Source organism: Aethalodelphis obliquidens, unplaced genomic scaffold, assembly GCF_003676395.1.
Source record: "Aethalodelphis obliquidens isolate GAN/ISIS:26980383/991018 unplaced genomic scaffold, ASM367639v1 scaffold9, whole genome shotgun sequence".
NCBI lineage: Eukaryota > Metazoa > Chordata > Mammalia > Artiodactyla > Delphinidae > Aethalodelphis > Aethalodelphis obliquidens.
In genome coordinates this window covers 28,160,993-28,180,916 of record NW_020837953.1, presented here as the reverse complement: position 1 = coordinate 28,180,916, position 19,924 = coordinate 28,160,993, and the positions used below count along the sequence as shown (strand labels likewise).

At 46.4% G+C, this 19,924-nt stretch overlaps 2 protein-coding genes across 2 annotated transcripts in view; one reads left to right on the top strand and one right to left on the bottom strand.

Moving 5' to 3' along the window:
* Positions 1 to 11,032, top strand: part of ZCCHC17 (zinc finger CCHC-type containing 17) — a 55,661-nt gene extending 44,629 nt beyond the window's left edge. Inside the window, exon 8 of the mRNA XM_027109363.1 lies at positions 10,120 to 11,032. Within this exon, the coding sequence (XP_026965164.1) occupies positions 10,120 to 10,281 (162 nt within the window). The 3' untranslated portion in view covers positions 10,282 to 11,032. The remainder of the gene's footprint in view (positions 1 to 10,119) is intronic.
* A 677-nt stretch (positions 11,033 to 11,709) lies between these two features.
* On the bottom strand, positions 11,710 to 19,517 carry FABP3 (fatty acid binding protein 3). The gene is made up of 4 exons (XM_027109364.1): positions 19,121 to 19,517; positions 15,578 to 15,750; positions 13,556 to 13,657; positions 11,710 to 12,026 (listed from the first exon to the last, which is right to left on the bottom strand). The coding sequence occupies exons 1-4, from the start codon at positions 19,191 to 19,193 to the stop codon at positions 11,973 to 11,975; spliced, it is 402 nt and encodes a 133-aa protein (XP_026965165.1). The 5' UTR covers positions 19,194 to 19,517; the 3' UTR covers positions 11,710 to 11,972.
* Positions 19,518 to 19,924: the final 407 nt, after the last annotated feature.

Below are 19,924 nucleotides of genomic sequence, written 5' to 3'. Positions count from 1 at the left end.
AAGTGAGAGAGTGGCATGGACATATATACACTATGAAATATAAAATAGATAGCTAGTGGGAAGCAGCCGCATAGCACAGGGAGATCAGCTCAGTGCTTTGTGCCCATCTAGAGGGGTGGGATCGGGAAGATGGGAGGGAGATGCAAGAGGGAGGAGATATGGGGATATATGTATATGTATAGCTGATTCACTTCGTTATAAAGCAGAAACGAACACACCATTGTAAAGCAATTATACTCCAATAAAGATGTTAAAAAAAAAGAAAGAGGCTTTGTGGTCAGAGATGGGTTTAAGTACAGACACTGGGTTCAAAAAGTTCTTTATATATTCTAGATATCAATCTCTTATCAAATATATGACTTGCAAATATTTTCTCCCATTCTTTGGATTGCCTTTTCACTCTGTTGGTAGTGTTCTATTTTTATTTTTCAGATTTACATTAAACAAATTGTGGTGAACAAACACATAAAACTTACCATCTTAACCATCTTTAAGTACAGTTCAGGAGTGTTAAGTATGTTCACATACTAAGTATATGATAGTGTCTTTTAATGTACAAACATTTTCCATCATGATGAAGTCCAACTTATGTATTTTTTTCTTTTGTTTCCTGTACTTTTGGTGTTGTGTTCAAGAAATCATTGGCAAATCTAACGTCATGAAGCTTTTTCCTTCTGTTTTCTTCTAAAAGTTTTATAGCTTTAACTCTTACATTTAGATCTTTGATCCATTTTTTGAGGGTTTTTTATTGTTGCTGTTTGTTTGTTTGTTTTAACATGGTGTAAAGGAAGGTTCCAACCTCATATTTTTGCATGCAGATATCCAGTATCCCCAGCACCATTTGTTGAAAAGACTGTCCTTTCTCCATTGAATGGTCTTGGCATCCTTTTCAAAAGCTATTTGACTGTACACATGAGGGTTTATTTCTGACTCTTCATTCCATTCCATTGGTCCATATGTCTGTCTTTTTGCTAGAGCCACACTGTTTTGAATGCTCTAACTTCATAGTAAGTTTTGAAATCAAGAAATGTGAGTCCTCCAACATTGTTCTTTTTCAAGGTATTTTGGCTCTTTGGGGGTCCCTTGAGATTCCATATGAATTTTAGGATGAAATTTTCTAATTTTGCAAAAAATGTCATTGGGATTTTGGAAGGGTTGCATCAAATCTGTAGATTACTTTGTGTAGTATTGACGTCTTAACCATATTAAGTCTCCCAGTCCATGAACATTGATGTTTTTCCATATATTTGTGTTGTCTTTAATTTCTTTCAGCATTGTTTTGTAGTTTTCAGTGTACAAGTATTTTTGCCTCTTTGGTTAAGTTTATTCCGAAATATTTTATTCTCTTTGATGCTATGGAATTGTTTTGATGCTATGGAATTGTTTTCTTAATTTTCTTTTCGGATTGCTGATTGTCAGTATATGGAAATACAACTGATTCTTGTGTGTTGATTTTGTATCCTGCAACTTTTCTGAATTCACTGATTAGTTCTAACAGCTTTTTTGTGGAATCTTTAAGATTTTCTACATGTAAGATCATGTTTCCAAACAGGCAATTTTACTTGTTTAGTAGAGCTAGATTTTTAACTGTGATTCTATGTGTATGTTCCAGGAGTTTTTCATTCTCTTTTAACCTTTTAGGGGTTAAATGGTATTTATCAGATTCCTGAAGTGGTTCTGTGGATATCTCACTTCTGTGGGTCTTTGGTTGTTTTTGTATTGCTTAATACACCTGGTGCAACTAGTTATTGCTTTGCTTCTAAAGCTGCTTTGAGATGTGTATTTCAGTTCGCCAAAATAATTATTAAGGATCTGCTAGGTATGAGGCGCTTTATGACCTGCTTAGTCAACCCATTATCCTACCCTCTGTTGCTCTTCACTTAGTAGAGAAATGGTCTGATGAACAATGGCAGTAATAATCATCATATCTTATTATTTTTAAAGTATCTTTATGTATATGAATTTCTAACTCATGAGTCCTCTTTGATTAAAAAGTGCTCCAGGGGGCTTCCCTGGTGGCGCAGTGGTTGAGAGTCTGCCTGCCGATGCAGGGGACACGGGTTCGTGCCCTGGTCCGGGAAGATCCCACATGCCGTGGAGCGGCTGGGCCCGTGAGCCATGGCCGCTGAGCCTGCGCGTCCGGAGCCTGTGCTCAGTAACGGGAGAGGCCACAGCAGTGAGAGGCCCACGTACCGCAAAATAGAAAAAAAAAAAAAAAAAAAATAGTGCTCCAGGGAGCTGAAACTGTAAAAACTTCCCCCTTGATGCCCATTGTTTCTACCAAGATATCATCTAGCGTCATTGTCTTTTCACCTTGTCGTTAATCGCTTTATTATCTTTTATGCCTTATATTTGTTTAGTACTTACAGTTCATAAAATATCTTCTTTTTTCTTTTTTGGCCACACTGCACAGCATGCAGGCTCTTAGTTCCCCGACCAGGGATCAAACCCATGCCCCCTGCAGTGGAAGCGTGGAGTCTTAACCACTGGACCACCAGGGAAGCCTCAAAATATCTTCATTTTTTATTTTGTTTTATCCTGACACAATCCTGTGTGGTAGCCAGAGTAGGCATTATTATCCCACCATTTTATACCTTAGGAAAATGGAGATTAAGAGAAATTGTCTCACCTGAAGTCACACAACTATAAGGGATAGTGCTGAAATAAGAACCCAGTTCTTCAGATTACTAACCCAATATTCTTTTCTATACCACACTTCTACCATTAATTCATTTAGCTCTTCAATTATTTATTTACTCAACAACTATGTATTGAGTGCCTCATACTTTTCTATTGTGCATTGTGTTAGGTGATTGACTTATCAGGTCTTATAAGATCACTTTTGGGCCAGATTTTGCTCTGTTACCCGCTACCCTTAGTAATCATCTGATGTCATCTATTGATTTTTTAAAATTTTTCAAATGTGTTTCATTTATTTGTTTTACGTGAATTTGTATTCCTTAAATGTATTTCACCGAGCTGATAAAGTGAAGTGCTGTAGGAATGTGCTCTCTATTGATCTGTTTCTGTTCATAACCGTAAATCAAGTTTCCAGGCCTCCTGTTTCTTTCCCCCATCTAAATCTTTGATTCCAACAGGAGGTTGGCTTTCCTTATCAGTAAAAACTTCTACCTGAGATGGATATTTTGGAGTGTGCGAGAGTGGCAGATTTGGACACCTGTTCCAGCACTAGTTGGCTCTGGGCCATCCAGAATTAGAACCAGAAAGTCAAAAACAGTCTACTGGGTTCTCATCTCTGCTTCTTTACGAGACTGCTTCATTGTCCCACTTCTTTCTGCAGTCTGGTAGAAGAGAATGTCTAATGTAAAGTCTCTAAGACAGGAGAAGGTGCTAGGCATGTTGGGAAATCAGGAAATGGCCAGGATAAAGAAAGGGTGTCACCTGTTTCAAATAGTGCCTGGCACATATTGGCATGCACCTTTGAATTGATAGACTCCATCATATGTGCCATGTGTAACTCCTCGGGTTCCTTCCCTCAGTGAGGCCTACCCTCAGTTTGGAGAGTAATAGGGACTGACTCCTGCTGCTGCTGGTGAGTAGGGGCAGGAGTAAGGGATCTTTCTAGCCCTGAGCCCTCCACTTCTTTTTATCAAACATACATGAATTGAATGCATGTCCTTGTCCAAAAATCTAGTACGTATTGGTTTAGTTCTATGCAATACCTATTCAGTACCATGACGGTTTTCATCCCAGTGTCTGAAAATTATAAGTCATTTTTGTTGGGCATAATTAGAACAGGAGGAAGCTTTGTGTTGCAAATGGAAATGGGCTATGAAGAGGTTGATAAAATAGGAATAAAGGTTTTTGTAGTGAAGCCCTGGATAATCTTTCATGAACCTGTGGTATGTGCTTTGCTAGCCTCTTTCACTTATCATATGCCATCATGGGTCTTTCTGAATCAGGCTATATTATGAGGAAGCATCTGCTTTGGGCATCAGGCTGCTAACTTATTATAATGAAGTTTAGCTATATTTGATCCAGAATGTAATTTTCTTCCTTTCATATGGCTACTATAATTACTCTCTGCTGTACTATATTTAGAAGAACAGAATAGGAATGTCATCCCCTTGGCTGCAGTGCTGGCTCTGTTCTGTTCTCCAGAGAACTTCTGGTGCCTATCTGAGAGAGAGGTTGCCAGTCCTGGGCCTGTTCTGCTGGAGCACAGAGAGTCGTCCAGTGTATTCTGCTCGAAAGCCTTCAGGATTCTCCTTCTTCTATGGAATAAAGTCTGAGTTCCTTTAAGACTCTTCACAATCTGTCCAACATCCCAGCATCATCTCTCACCAGTCCTTTCCCTCACACACTGTACTCCAACCTCATTCATTAAAAGAATTTCTGTTGTGTGCCAGGTTCTGTTCTAGTCGTTGCAGCAACAGTAGTGAACAAAACAGGAAAATCCCAGTCTTCATGGTACTTACTTTCTAATGGGAGTCACAGACAACGAACTAGTAAATAAATATAAAATAATACTAATATTTCAAGTACTGAAAAGTGCTATGGAGAAAAATCAATTTGGTAATGAGAGCTAGGGAGTACTAGAATAGGGGTAAAGGGATAGCTGACTTGCCATTCTAGATAGGATGGTAAGGGCAGACCTTTCTCATAAAGCATCATTAGAGTGGATCTTTGAAAGAAGTGAGAAAGCAAGCTACTCAGATAAGTGGTGAGAGAACATTTCAACAAGTACAATAGTTAGAGATTGGGAATGAGCTTGGCATGTTTAAGGAACAGTAAGGAGGCCAGTGTAGCTGGAGGAAGTGAATGAGTTAGAGGAAACCAGGGCCTTATAGGAGAATCTGAGGACTTCAGCTTTCACTTAGAGTGAGATGGATGTCATTAGGCATTTTACTAGAGGGATGACATGATCTGACTTATCTTTTAAGAGAATTATTCTGGCTACTGTATGGAAATTAGATGGTTAGAAGGCAAAAGTGGAAGTAGCAAGCTAGTTAATAGATAGTATTAGTCATCCACATGATCAAGTAAATGAGGCCTAAGAACTGACCATAAATTTGGCCATGTGGAGATCATTGGTAACTTTGACAAGAGCTGTTTCAGTAGAGTGGTGGGTTGACAACCTGGTTACAATTGTTTAGGAGGGTTGTTTTTTTTTTTCAAAATGGGAACTATTATAGCACATTTGTTTATTTTGGGGAATGAGCCATTAAAGAAGGACAGATTGATGCAGGAGAGAGGGGACAATTCCTGGACCTATGTCTTTGAGTAGGAAAGAAGGGATGGGATCCAGTACAAGGTAAGTATGCCACACAGGATCTTTCAGGCATTTGCTTCATTCTGTCTTCCATCTGGCTGGAAGGCCCTCAGTTCCCTTCTTCTGTCAGCACTACTACCACTACTCCACCTGCCAAAGCCATGTTCATCCTTCAAAAGCACAACACATTACATATCCTTCATGAGGCCATCCTCAAATTCCTCAGACATAATTGCTTTCTTTCCCTTGTGTGTCCATGGCATGTTGTTTGTACTTTTCTTACATCACTTCTGTGGACTGCCTAGTATCTTAATTAATCTTTCTCCTTGATTCGTGTATCCCTTGAAGGCTTCTGTTCCCTGATTTCTAGTGTCATTCAAGTACTATAAGAGACAAATTAGTTAATAGATATTACTGGCTCTTAGAAGGTACTCAACAAATATTTGTTGCATGAATGTACTGTATGGTTATTGGGAGTTATTCTTTCCCTTGTTTGATGAGGTTGGCTCAGGTTTGGAGGAATGGTGCCAGTCACCACTCCTGAGCTACTGAATGTGTTTACTTTGCATGCAGCTATGGCTTTGCACTAGTAGGTACTCTGTATTTGTCTGAATTCTATTAAAAATATGTTCTTATCTCCTAAGCGACACTGTATGTAACTATGGCTCTCTAAAATGCTTTATAGGTAGTAAAGTTCAGTAAATACTTGTGAGTTGATTAATAACCTTCTCCCTCTGGTCTTACCCTTTCCAAGCTATGATAAACTGGTGCTTATAAGCAAATTCTAACCAGGAATCACCCTCTATCCTACTTTATAAAAATTAACCCTAGAGAATCAGTTTGAGAATCAAATTATCTCTTGAGAATCAATCATTTCTCAAGAATAAGAGAATAAATAACCAGTGCTTTCTCGAGAATAATTCTTAAGAATAAATAAAACAGAATAAATGCTTGCTTGCTTGCTTGATTTCTGGCTAGATCAGTGCCTTTGGGCTAGAAAATGCTAACTTAGGTGCTGGCTTTAACACACAGAGCTAAAAAGAACATCTAATTTGGGGCCCAGCCTGAGTCAAATCCAGGTTCTACCATTTGGGCAAGTTACTTTATCTCAGTAAACCTCTCTGAAGTTATAATTTTCTTTCCTGAAAATATAGAGATTATTATGCCCACTTAATAGATTTGTTTTGAAGGTCATGGGGTATGACCCAGCATCTAGAAAATTAGGTACTCAATAAGTGTTAACTGCTGTTACTCCCCTTTCTCAGTTTACGCTGGGCTGCTGCTAACCTTTTTTTAGAACTATAGAGAAAGTGGATGGGCTAGCTGCTGTAGCACAGGATATGTGCTTCTCAGAGAGAGGTTTTGAGCAATGGCTTCTTTCCCCTGCCCCTCTGGCCTGTCTACCATGAGCTCCCACTTCTGGGTCATTACCCTTTACCTTATGCTCCTCTTCCCCAGAATGTAGCCAAGGGACCAGAAGCCAGCTTCACCTCTGACTTTCCAACTTCACCTCTACTCCAACTCCCAACTTTCCTCTTGAACTACAACATACGAAGTAATTTTTGTTCTCTAGCTCAAGGTTAGAGACAAAATGAAAATGATGCCACCTGCTGGAAAACTAGATTTTCTTTATTCGGGTTGCAAAAGAGCTTTTACATCAAGATTGAGGTCTAGAAAGCCATCTCCCCAAGTCCTCCTTGCTACCTAGAGTCAACGTTCTAGCTTGCCAGGGTTCTCTAGTGATTTGCTTTTCTCTTTCCTCCTTCTGAGCCTGTATCATTGAGAAAGTGGAAATAATGCCAAACTCTGAGTTAGAAAGTGTGACGTGCTTGTCTTGTCTTTGGTCACTTCTTTGAGTTGCAGTTTTCACCTCTGTAAAATAGCAATAATAATTCCTGACTTCTGACCTTACCGGATTATTATTACAAGATACGAGATGCAGAAAGTTTGATAAACTAAAGTGCTATTTGTTTGTAAGGAAGTATTATTACTTTCCTTTCTCATTTATGTATCCAGGCTGGGCCAGTCTTAGGGGAATTGGTGCCAGACTCTGCATCTGCTTGTTTACTTTCCCAGGACTCTGTCCTACCTAAGGGGCAGAGACTGGTGAGGCTGCCAAGCCCATGTAGCCTGTGATTGACTTCCATTATCTTGCAACACCATAAGCCAAACCATGGATTTGCCGACTCTCAACTTCTCCCAGCCATGGTTCCTACAGCTTGATAACTTGGGCCTGGGAAGCTTCCCCTCTCTCTACTCCACTGGAGACTCCAAGAAAGAATTTTGGTTTAATCTTCTCTTAGAACTTTGACTCATCTGCTGTAGATACTTGGCCAGATTGTCAGAACATTCTGGGAGTTCTCTGAAATAAGAGAATAATACAATACTTCTAGCTACCACTGAGTTCCTACCATGTATCAGGCACTATAGTTAGTACTTACCATGTTTAGTCCTCATAGCATCCTTTGAAGTAGGTATTTATTATTTGTAATTTACTGAAAGGAAAACTGAGGTTCAAAAAAGTAAAGTCTTGGGACTTCCCTGGTGGTCCAGCGGTTAAGACTCTGTGCTTCCAATGCAGGGGGCGCCGGTTTGATCCCTGGTTGGACAAGTAAGATCCCACATGCCACCCAGCGCGGGCCAAAAAAGAAAAAAAAAAAGTTAGGTCTTTTGTTCTAAATCACATAGTTAGTAAGTGGCAGAGTTGGAATTTGAACTTAATTCTTTTTTTTTTTTTTAATTTTTAAAATTTATTTTTGGCTGTGTTGGGTCTTTGTTGCTGTGTGTGGGCTTTCTCTAGTTGCGGCGAGCGGGGGCTACTCTTCATTGCGGTGCACGGGCTACTCACTGGGGTGGCTTCTCGTTGCAGAGCACAGGCTCTAGGTGCACGGGCTTCAGTAGTTGTGGCGCATGGGCTCAGTAGTTGTGGCTCGTGGGCTCTAGAGCACAGGCTCAATAGTTGCGGCACATGGGCTTAGCTGCTCCGCAGCATGTGGGATCTTCCTGGACCAGGGATCGAACCCATGTCCCCTGCATTGGCAGGCAGATTCTTAACCACTGTGCCACAAGGAAAGTCCCTGAACTTAAGTCTATCTTATTCCAAAACTGTTGTTCTGACCACCATATACCGTGAGGCCTCCCATCACTATACAGGAAGAGGGGCCATGTGCAATCAAGGAAAACTCAGGAGATTTCCAGTCATATGATCTACATGCAGATCCCAGCCCTGCCTGTGTGATCTGGGGCGAGTGGTTTCCAACTTCTCCAGCCACAGATACTATCTCTTCACCACCATGTGACACAGGTGCTGTTCTTATCTCTGTTTTACATTTGAGGAGACTAGGCCTCAGTGAGGTGAAATGACTTGCCCAGGGTTACAGAAGAGTAATAGTAAGTGGCAGAGCCAGAACTCATGTCTGGGTCTAACACCTGGTTCTGTGTTTTGTCCACCATTTCTCACAGCCAGCTCCCAAGACCTAGTCTATCAGGCAGACTTACAGTCTCCGGATGCTGGATGGAAGCCTAATGGGAGGAGCAGGAGCCTTGCCCTCTTCTACTCTCACTTTCGCCCCCCATAGTCTCTCCTTAGAAACCTTACCAAGGCAATATACATATTTGCAATTCAATGAAAAGGTTTATTCAGTGCTTATAAACTGCTCCAAGTACCCTACAGAAGCCTGGGAATCAGGGTCTCAGCCTTTGTGTGCGTTTGTGCTGTTAATTTGGTGGCGTAGTGTGGTGGGAAGTGTTGAGAAAGTTCTTTCTGAGCTTTTTTCTTTATCAGTATACTCTTGTAAGGTTGGTTGCGAAACTTAGAGATGGTAAATATTCAAGGGTAGCAGGTGGGGCCTTATTAATTGATGGCGGTTATTTTCCCTGGCAGCAGGGTCTAATAGAAACCAGACTGGGAGTCAGGAGTCCTGAATCCATTACTCTCATATTCTTGGGCATGTGAAGTACTGTCTCTAGTCAGACTAGGTGATCTCTAAGGACTCCTTTCAGCTTTAATATCCTGTGCTTTTTAAAAATGAAAGTAATAGGGAGTTCTCTGGTGGTCCAGTGGTTAGGACTCAACGCTTTCACTGCCACGGCCCGGGTTCAGTCCCTGGTCGGGGAACTAAGATCCCTCAATCCGCGTGGCACGGCTGAAAAAAGAGAAAGAAAGTAATAAATGCTTGTTTAAAAAAAAATGAAAAAGGACAGCAGAAGACCTCAGCTTCCCTGTATGCAGTTCATTCCTGAGGTAACACTTGTAACTGTTTGTGTCCTTTCCATTGTTTTCTGTGTATTTTAAATATATACAGGTCTGTTAAATATACATATTATATTATGATTTAATGTACTAAATATAATTTATATATGTAAATATATATAATACATATGGTATGCATGTATATGTGTGTGTGTGTGTATAAACATACACACATATATTGTTACATACCCTAGAACCTAGAATACATACTGCATTATGACTTGATCCTTTTTCGCTCATTTTGAGCACTTTTTCTTGTTAGTACTTAAAGATATAATTTGTTTTTTTAATTAATGTTTTTTTTAATTATTTATTTTTGGCTGCATTGTGTCCCCGTTGCTGCGTGCAGTCTTTCTCCAGCTGCGGCTCGTGGGCTGTAGGCACACGGGTTTCAGTAGTTGTGGCGCACAGGCTTCGTTGCTCCGCGGCATGTGGGATCTTCCCGGACCAGGGCTTGAACCCGTGTCCCCTGCATTGGCAGGCGGATTCCCAACCACTGGCGCCCCCAGGGAAGCCCTAATTAATGTTTTTTAATCTATTAAGTTATCTCCTAATGATTACAGGCCATGATTTTTTAAAGCAAATATATACATACAATGTTGAGTTTTTATTTTATTCATTTATTTTTTTTTAGGAAAAGAAGAAAAAGAAACATAGAGACAGGAAGTCATCTGACTCTGACAGCTCAGACTCTGAGAGTGATACAGGCAAGAGGGCAAGGCACACGTCAAAAGACAGCAAGGCAGCAAAGAAGAAGAAAAAGAAGAAGAAGCACAAGAAGAAGCACAAGGAGTGAGAGTGGAAAGAGTGGAGGGGGTGGTGGAGAGAAGGAACCAGGAGCCTTGTGCCTTGAAGCGCTGGCTCCTGGAAAGACTCAGTAGTGAGAATATGGCCTTCCACCCCATTGACTTCTCTCCCATGGGAGATGGCTTCCCCTCCTGCCACAGGCAGGTTTGGGAGATATCAAAAGTATCTGCCTGAATGAGTTGTTTTCTTATCACTCCAGTCCCTTTGCAAGTGACCCCTGCAGCTGACCCATTCATTCACCCAACTTCCTTCATTCAGCAGAAGGTCCTATTACCCTCTTCCAGCTGCCACTGCCAGAGCAAGAGTCCAGACTAGAGCCACAGGTACTGCTGTGGAGGTGAGTCTGGCTGTAGTTGGAGAACACAGTGATTGGCCCCACCCTGTTGGCCTTCCTTGGGCTGATTGGTGGGTGATCTCTGCTGCATCCAACACAGGGGCAGAGGGAGACTGGCAGTACTAGGGAGAACATGGTAAGAAGTGGTGCTCACTTTTTCCATTCCCCCTAACATGATTCTACTATGTTAGAATGACAGCCAGGGGTCACAGCCAGAAAACCATTGTTTGCAGTGACTGAGCTTGTGTGTGACGTTCCGCCCGATCACTGAACCAGACAGCTCAAGCCAAGATCATTGCTTTACTTTTATTTACTACAATGTGAATCAGTTGGTTCCATTTCAGGTCTCTGCTTAAATTCCTGGCCCTAAATGGAAGTGTGCTTGGTTTTAAACTTACTGAGAGTCCTTATTGGTATAATCCCTCTTCCTGTAACTTACAGACTTAAAAGTCACTGAGGCTGCGTTAGGTGACAGAAAAACATTTAACATGTTACCTTAGACCTTAGAGAGTGGCCCAGCTAAGGTACAGCGCCAGAGGCACTAGCAAGTCACAGCCTTCTTAGATCACTTATAAGCCCTCACTTCTGTAATGATCAGATGACCTCTCCCCCAGGGCTGATTAGAGAACCAGTAAGAATTTGAACCATGAGTAATGGCCTAGCACATAGGCAGATGCTCAGCAGTCATCTTCGCCAGTGGGCATTTTCTCCCACTACCACTGGCACAAGCCTGGATCCTGTGTCCTAAGCCTGTGTTCTGGAAAGAGAGAGACCACAGCATTCCACAGAGAAGAGCAACTGTCCAGACCCAAAGGCATTCAGTGCAGGATGGACCTGAGGTGACAGTTCAGAAGCCCCACCACTGAGTGATTATTCCAGGTTGGACTAGCTCATTTGGCCATAGGGAGGGGGCAGTGTAAAGGGAAGTTGTAGGTACAGCCGTTTTATTTTTTGTACGTGTAAGGTGATCAGCTATCACTGTCTCTGAGACTGTCCATTGCAGTCTCTCATCCAGTGCTTCTTCCTGAGTGGCAGTCGTTTATGCCTACTCTCTGACACACATAGAAACTGAGACTCCCAGAATCATGTCACCAAAAGCAAAAAGGCAACTGGGTGGCCTAGGTGCTGCTTTATTGACCTCAGAGCACCCTTTGGGTGCAGTTAAAAAAACAAACATACACAATGAGAACAGAACTGGATCCAGGCTGGTGCCACCTGACCCCAGGAGAATTTCCCCAATCAAGGTGGATTTATACAAAATGCCAAAGGAAAAAAATGAGTCAATCTGGTGCTGAGTCCAGGAGTAGCCAACTGGCAGAGGAGGAGTTGTTGAGGGAGTGGGCAGGTCATGCCCCTTTCTCGTAAGTGCGAGTGCTAACTGCATTGCAGTGGGTGAGTGTCTGGAAGAAAAGACAGAGTCAGGTTAGGGCAGGGGTGTAGACACAGAAGGTACTGGGAATACTCTCCACTCTGATGGGGAGAGCCCTCTACCTTCATGCTAAAAATTTTCATTTACTGCCTACCTACTATGTGCCAGGTACTTTACATGTATTTTTTCCTAATGCTTACACCAAGTCTTCTTTTTTTTTTTTTTGGCAATGTCATGTGGTTTGCGGGATCTTAGTTCCCCAACCAGGGATTGAACCCGGGCCACAGCAGTGAAAGCACCAAGTCCTAACCACTGGACCACCAGGAAGTTCCCCTAAGTCTTTAAGTTAGGCATTGTAATTCCTCTTGTAGAGATTTGGGGAAATGAGCTTTCAGGGAGGAAGTAACTTGGTCAAGATCCCAGAGTGTTTCTCTTTCCCTTGTACCACTCCTCTCCCTTCATCTTTAGTGCCTAAGATGGTGCCTGGCACATAGTAGACAAACAGGTGAATAAAAATGTCCAGAGGCTCTTGGGAAAGGACTTTACTAGGCCACCAACTCTCCATTCTTTCCCTAACTTAGGGTAGTGCCAGGGCCAGAGGCCTGAACCCCCAGCATCCTGCCTGGCATCACAGAGCCAGGCCCATGGTCTCACCATAGCTTAACTGCCCAGTGAGTATTTGGTGCTGTATATCACATTCCCACCAGAGCTAGGTAACTCATTATTAACTCTGCAGGGCCCCCTGCCCCGTGTAAGTGCAAGAATGCAGTGACCAGGTTACACTGACCCAAGAAGGTCTGCAGTGAAGATGCTGAGGCGAAAACCTGAGGCCCTACAGAATAAGGAGGCAGAGATCACGGGTGGCTGCTGTCTCCACCCCTGGGGGTGTTCAGTCAAGCTACATTCTTCAAGTGAAGTCCCCAAGTTTGTCCCTAAACAGACAGATCTGCCAGCTTGTTTGTCATTTCCAACCCAGGCCTTAGGTACTTGTAGTAGGCCAGGCATGGAAAGCTCTGAGAGGAGGTGAGCCTGGAATGAAGTAGAAATGACTGTGCTGTCAGTTGGGGCCCACCGATCACCAGCCTGTCCCTGCCCAAAGGCTTGGGAGATGGGAGCCTCTCCTATGGGCCTGGAATCAGATTTGGCCAAGCTTTCTACCTCTCCCTGGGGCAAGGCAATGCGGCAATGCAGAGAATGAAACTAAGGCCATGGAGTGCGCCCACTGTAGTGGTCCCACACCAGTGATGCTCTGTGCTCTGCATCCACTGTCTCCTTCAGACTTCCCAGCAGCCCTACAAGGTTAGTGTTACTAACACCCACTTTACAGTTGGACTTGGAGAAGGTGACTTGTCCAAAGTCATGCACCCTATAAGCTGAGATTTAAACCAAGTCCAAAGCCACTACATAGAAAATTCCTACCTAATACCACCCAGGCCTGCCTCCACCCTCCATTGTTCCAGCTTCCATTGGTCCTGCTGATGACCTTGGCTTTTCACAATAGGCTTGGCTGAAGGGGCAGTAGAAACGAATTGGGTGAGGCTCCAGAGTTATCCATCTTACCAGGATGAGTTTCCCAGCAACTACTTCCCGCACAAGTGTTGTCTCTTGTCCGTTCCACTTCTGCACGTGGACGAGTTTGCCTCCATCCAGCGTCACAATGGACTGTGGAAAGAGGGTAGAGGCCTGAGCTGAGATCTGAGCTAGGATTGAGGGGCAGGAAGGGGTCTGGTCACTGGGGCCACAAAGGACCCAGCCTCTATCCCTATTGACAATGCTAGGATCAGAGATCAGGCAGCCCACCTCCAACCTAGCCCCATAGGATGTCTAGTTCACCACTGCTGCTTGGCCGGGGGAGGGGCCTTCAGCTGTTGGGCGAGTAGGGAGAGGCAGATGGCACAGTGGAGAGGAACAGCCTGGCTCTGAGAAGCGCCACCAGCCTTCAGGATGGGCACTTATCCCGTACTCTAGGTGATGCCCACAGCCCAGTCTCACTAAGACACAGAGTAGGAGGACCAGCCCAATGCCTGTGAAAGACTGGTGAGGAGGAGTAATCCTGAGACTCTCTGGCCAAGTGGTGATCACACGTAATGTCTAAAAGACCCTTGGGGGCGGGAGGTATTGGATAATTGGACCCTGCCGTGTATTCCTACTCCTCTCGGTCCATATCAAGTGACCCCCTTCAGGTGACGAGTGGGCAGCAACTGCCAGGTCCTGGGACTGCGGGCCCTTGGAGTGTTCCACAGCCCTGGTCAAATGTCCACTTAATCTTATGGGTGCTGCCAGCCTGCATCAGCTGGCTCTCATTTGGCAACTCTCCCAGGTCTCTCTTCTCTAGAAATTTGGGGGCTCTAAGCCAGGCTAGGGTACCCTGACTGACCAGGGTTCAGTAGAAGGTCTGCAAAGGCTGTGTGTATGTGCTTTGGGGCCAGTGGGTCGGTGGGTGTGCACCCTTACCACCACCTTCCTCCTCATTCTCATTCCTCTAGCTTTTTGTCCATTCAGAGCAGGTTAGGTTTAGCCTAGGCATCCCAGAGAACTACTGTTGTGTTTAACTGGGGTTCTTGCCCTTCAAGAAGGTAGGCTAGTTCAAGGAGGCAAAGGCATGTGGTAGGGCAGGCACCTCTCTCCAAGGTAGGCTGCCATCTTTGGGTACCATCCCATCTCTGCTGCCAGCTTCCTGTATGATCCTGGGCTGGGCTCCAGCTTCCTCCACAGGGAGGAGATTAGACCCTCTCCTCTCCTTGGGAGCAGCTGTGAGGAAGAAGAAACAGCTGAGGAGCTGAATGGAAAGGTCTGGTGGAAAGGTACTGCTATAGGTACACCCTGTTGAGAGCAAAACCCCTTAGTTCTCTCTTCCATGCCTGGCTCAGTGGCTGGAAGGCCTGAGGCAAGCTGCCAAGACAGCCACCACCGGGTGACGAGTCCTAAGACTGGGGGCAGATGTACTCTCCCTCCCCAGAAGGAGAGGGGCTGAGGCTTGGTGAGAAGACACCAAAGACAATGCTCTATCCAGAATATAGTTTTTCCTGCCTGTAGGCTGGCAGCATTGGAAATGGTTTCTCAGGGTCACTGGCCAAGCCCTGGAAGTGGAGGCTGGAGAAGAGGAAGCATCTGAGTAGGTCTCAACCTCTTGTCCCCAGCTGTCTCCTTGGCTCCTGAAGGCCAGGATGACCTTTCGGTGGAGGACCTTGACTTCTGGGCATTGTTCCCTAAAGCACCCGAGGTCACAGCCATGTCCACATAAGCCCCCATCTATGGAAGGGGAAAGAAAGCCAGAGCTGTTGCATGCCATACACAAGGTCACCCAGCTGGAGCTGGCGTAGACAGTGAGGTCAGACTATCCAGGCTCTGTGCTGCCCACTCCCAGAGGCAACAGGTAGATGCTTCCCAAGATGGGAGGGAGAACAAGATAGGACTAACATGCATTTAGCACTTGGGACATCCCAGCACTGCACAGGCGTTATGGACCTCATTTGCCACTTCAATCCCCCATGATAGCCTACCCCTCAACGTGCAATAATAGGGCGCCACCGTAATCCCCTTCAGGGCCTTCCATTCCCCATGGACCCTTCCTTGACTCACCTTGACCTTCCTGTCATCTGCTGTTGTCTCATCGAACTCCACTCCCAGCTTGAAGCTGACCTCCGTGTTCTTAAAGGTGCTTTGTGTTTTTATGGTGATTGTGTCCCCGTTCACTTCGATGACTGTGGTAGGCTTGGTCACGTTGGCCACCTGCCTGGTAGCAAAACCCACACCTGAGGGCAGAGGGAAGGGTATGAATATGAGCTAGAGCGAGAGGCAGGGTACAAGGAGCTCAGTGACCAACTCTTAGGCCTGGATGTGGGGAAGGGGGAAAAGAAGGGTGAGAACTTTTAAAGACTTTGCATGGCTATTAATTCAGTCTTCCCGTTAGCTCTGGGTGGTGAAGAGACATTACTGATCCCATTAGACAGATGAGAAACTTAATGGACAGGCATGTCTCAGAGCAAGTCAGTGGCAGAGCTGAGATTAGAATAAGCTACTATTAAGTGCTTTCTGTGTGGTAAAAACTACACGTGTAATCTCATTCAGTCCTTCCAGTCTCCCCGAAGGACTGATGCTATTATCTCTATTTTACAGATGCAAAAACTGAGAATGAGTTGAAGCCCAGGGTCACAAATCTGGAATTCAAATCCAGAATGTTCAACTGCAGAGCTCACTGTACTGCTCATCTATAAAGGCTGGAGCGCAAGGCTCCCTTCCAGGGCACCTGAGCAGCTTTCAAGGCACAGGCTGAGGGAGAAAGAAGTATATGTGGACTTTGCCTTCCAGAGCCTATGGACAAGAATTTTCCACCTTTGAAAGTTTTTACCCTGAGATGCACTGGTGCTCTTGTGCCCCATGTATGGTAACAAAGACATTTTCCAAGCCTCTTAACCATGATCTAGGAGGAGGCAAAAGGGAGTGTTTGTCTCAGTGTGCAGATTTAGGAGAGGCCTAAAGTGGTGGCAGTCAGGACTCCAATCCAGGTCTCCTGGTCTAAGGCTCTGTGGGAACTCCCCTCCTGGCCCAAGCATGGCTTCCCTGAGCGCTGCAAGAGAGTGTGGAACAAAGAGCCCTGCAGGTTGTGGCTTTCCTGAGATCTGTCCTTTTGCCTCCAACCTCCCCCTCTGCTCCGAGCAGCCTCTGCTGTGCTGTCCTCCAAGGGCAGAGGCTGTGGTGAGGTGGTGGGTGGAAAGTCTCCAGATGTGCCTGGCTACATGGGTTGTTTTACTTAATGTTTATTACAGCCCTGAATGGTGGATTTTATTATCCCCAATTTACAAATAAGGCTTGGAGAGTGAAGTGACTTTTGCCCAAAGTCAAAGGGTTAAGTGGTTGACCTAGATTTGAATTTAGGCTCTAAAACTGTTCACTTTTCCTCCTGGGCCATCCTGCTTCCCGGCATGTACTTCATCTGTGGCCTATGGCCACCAAGTGTGCCTGAGACCACTGGTACTAACTAGGCTGGGCCTCTTTGTCCTCTGAGAATTCTTGGTTTAAAACAAGAGGGGCACAGGCAGCTGTGCTGCTGCTGGCCCACCCTGCCTGGCTACTGAGGGACTTGGCCTTGCCCCCTGTTATCAGAGTGAGTCAGGTCAGTCCCACGCCCCAGCACAGAGCAGGGCCTTGTCACTGCGCAAGGAGCTCTGTTTACTTAGGACCTACCCAGAGGTGTGGAGCGTTTGAGGAAGGAAGGCATTGTGGAGTGGGTGAGAGACTCAGCTAAGAGAAAGTTACAGAATTTGGAGTCTTGCGAAGAGATGGGTTCTACTTAGAAACGAAGCTGAAGCTATTTACCGAGAGCTAAGGAAGGTCTTTTCTCCCCCATGGGTATCTCATTTTTTCCGTCTAAGGAAGGTCTTTTCTCCCCCATGGGTACCTCATTTTTTCCATCTAAGGAAGGTCTTTTCTCCCCCATGGGTATCTCATTTTTTCCATCTGTACAACAGCAGGCTAGCTGGATTCTCAGCCCCCTAACCCAGGTTGGGGCAAAATAAGGGAGCAAGGGTGGTACGGATGGTATGACTCACTTCAGGGACCCAGGTCTTCAGTCCTAATGTCTGCTGGGAGACACTTGGGAGAGGAACTAGCTATGGGCATTCCACCTTCCCCAACAGCTGCCAGGGTCCCCTACTTCTCCAAGAATTACTACCTTCCTGGAATCATTGGGCATAATGCTCAGCATAGAGTAGGGGCAGTTGAGCACTTTGGCCTTAAAAGCCAACAGTTGCGGTCCTTATTTCAGGGGTCAGGAACAGGTGGGAGGTGCCTGGAGTGGACCCCCCACCCCTTCTTTGGGTTATCCAGCCCCCCTTCCCTGGAACGAAGGCATGGAACCTAGCTCAGTCATGAATAACATTCCAGTTTTCCCTATCCTAGCCTGGGGGGCCAGGATAAACTCATAGCTGGGGATTCCAGAGAAAGGATGTCAGCCTCTTGCCTAGCCCATATTAGAAGGGGAAGGGCTGAGGTCAACGCTTAGTTAAGCAGTTCTTACCACTCCCACCCCTGGGGTCCATAATGGGAACTTCTCTGGGTTGCCGATCTAGAAATTTAGGCTTTCATAACAGCTCTGCTGTGGAATTGATTTGACAAGTTTCTACTGTCTCTGGGTCTTGGCTTCTTCAACTGTTGAACCAAGGCACAGAGACCTCCAAAGTCCTCCTCTGCAAGATTCTTTGAATCTTCATTCTCCCCCATCCCAGCACCACAGCCTCCTAGACCAAAGACCCTCCCTGGCTTTACCAGGTCTTGGCTTTGCTCCAGGCCCCTTTGCTGTACCCCTCCACCAGACACCTCCCCAGTGAGCAGTTATCCTTGGGTTGCAGCTGGTGATGGGGCCTCTTGCCCTACCCTACCACTAGGCTGGTTAGTGAGAAAGAGGGCACCCTGCAGCGACAATCCTTTACCCTAACTAACCCAACGTAGAGGGTGAGGGGTTGGTTGTTGCTAACTGTGCAGGCTCCTGTCTCAGCTCCTCATATCCTGTTCAGGGCTGTTCCCCCTTCCATCTTCTTCCTCCTGGGGATACCCTACTTTAAGCCATAGGACACTTCCCATCAATCTGCCCCCTTTCACTGTTCAGGCTCCAGTTCTTAGACCACCCATGCTCCTCTTCTTTTCCTCCCTCCCCACCCGTTTTATCCGAACCCGCCCCCTACCTCCAGATCAGAAGCCTTTCTTCCCCGAAAGCGCCTCCCTGCCCCCACATCGACCGACACAGCTGCCTCCTTGAGCCTCCTTGCCTGGGAATCCCTCTTGCCAAGTTCAGAACATGAAAGCCCCCTCCCCGGAATTCCCTGGCGGTCCAGCGGTTAGGACTCTGCGCTTCCACTGAAGGCGGCAGGGGTTCCATCCCTGGTCGGGGAACCAAGATCCCGCGTGCCGCGTGCCGTGTGGCGAGCGCGGAACTGGAAGAAACCCCTCCCAACAGGCCTCGCATGCCCTAGCGCAGGCTGCCACCTTCTCCGCATCCCCGGGTTCCCCAACTTTTACCAGGAGGGATGCAGCAGGCGTGCAGGGTAGGTAGCCACAGCTGGAGCGCTGCTCCGACCCGGCACGCGGCCAGCCCATCCCCAGCCCAGCATCCCGAGCCGCCCTCACCGATTGACTTCATGTAGTCATCGAAATTCTTGCTGTCCACTAACTTCCAGGTGCCCACGAAGGCGTCCACCATGGTGAGGCTGGGCTAGGCCGAGAAAGAGACGATAGAGCACGCGTGCAAGGATTCCGCGACCTGCGGCTCCCAGCCCGCGCTGCAGCTTTAAAAGGCCCTTGCATCACGTGACGGGGCGTGGCCCACACCCCGCTCCCGAAATAGGAAGCCCCAGGCAGGCACTAGCTAGCCTGGGGCTGGCCGCCCATCCTCCAACCCGCCGGGGGCAGGGGGAAGGGGCACCCGGTGGCGCCCGGCTCGCCTACGTCAGCGCGGGTCCCGGGGGTCCGAGTCCCTGCCCCGGGCTGGTAGGACCTACTCCCTTCCCTGGCCTCAAGGCGCTCTTCAGAATCTAAAAAGAAAACAGTTCGGGGCACGGTGCCCGTGAGCTGGGGCGCACGCCAGGGACATCTTCCCTCCCCTGGTCCCTCCCCGAGTTTGAGGTCAGAACAGAGATGAGAGTCTAGAGGAGAAAGGAAACTTTTGGGCTGATGCCCACGCCGGGAAAGCTCTGGCCGACTCTTCGCGGCGCAAGCATCTCGGTCTTCATTTTACAGGTGACGTGTCCAGGGCTCAGAGGGGGAGTGACAAGGTCGCAGGAAATAAGGAGTGAGTTGGAGTCCAGATGGCGAGCCTGGTCTAGCCGGCCCCAGACCCTGCGCTCTGCCGCCACTCCCCACTGCCGGTGGAGGGGAGAGTCACCGCGGGCAGCGAGTGCCCTCCGTCTGCTCCGGGCAAAAGCGTGACCCTTC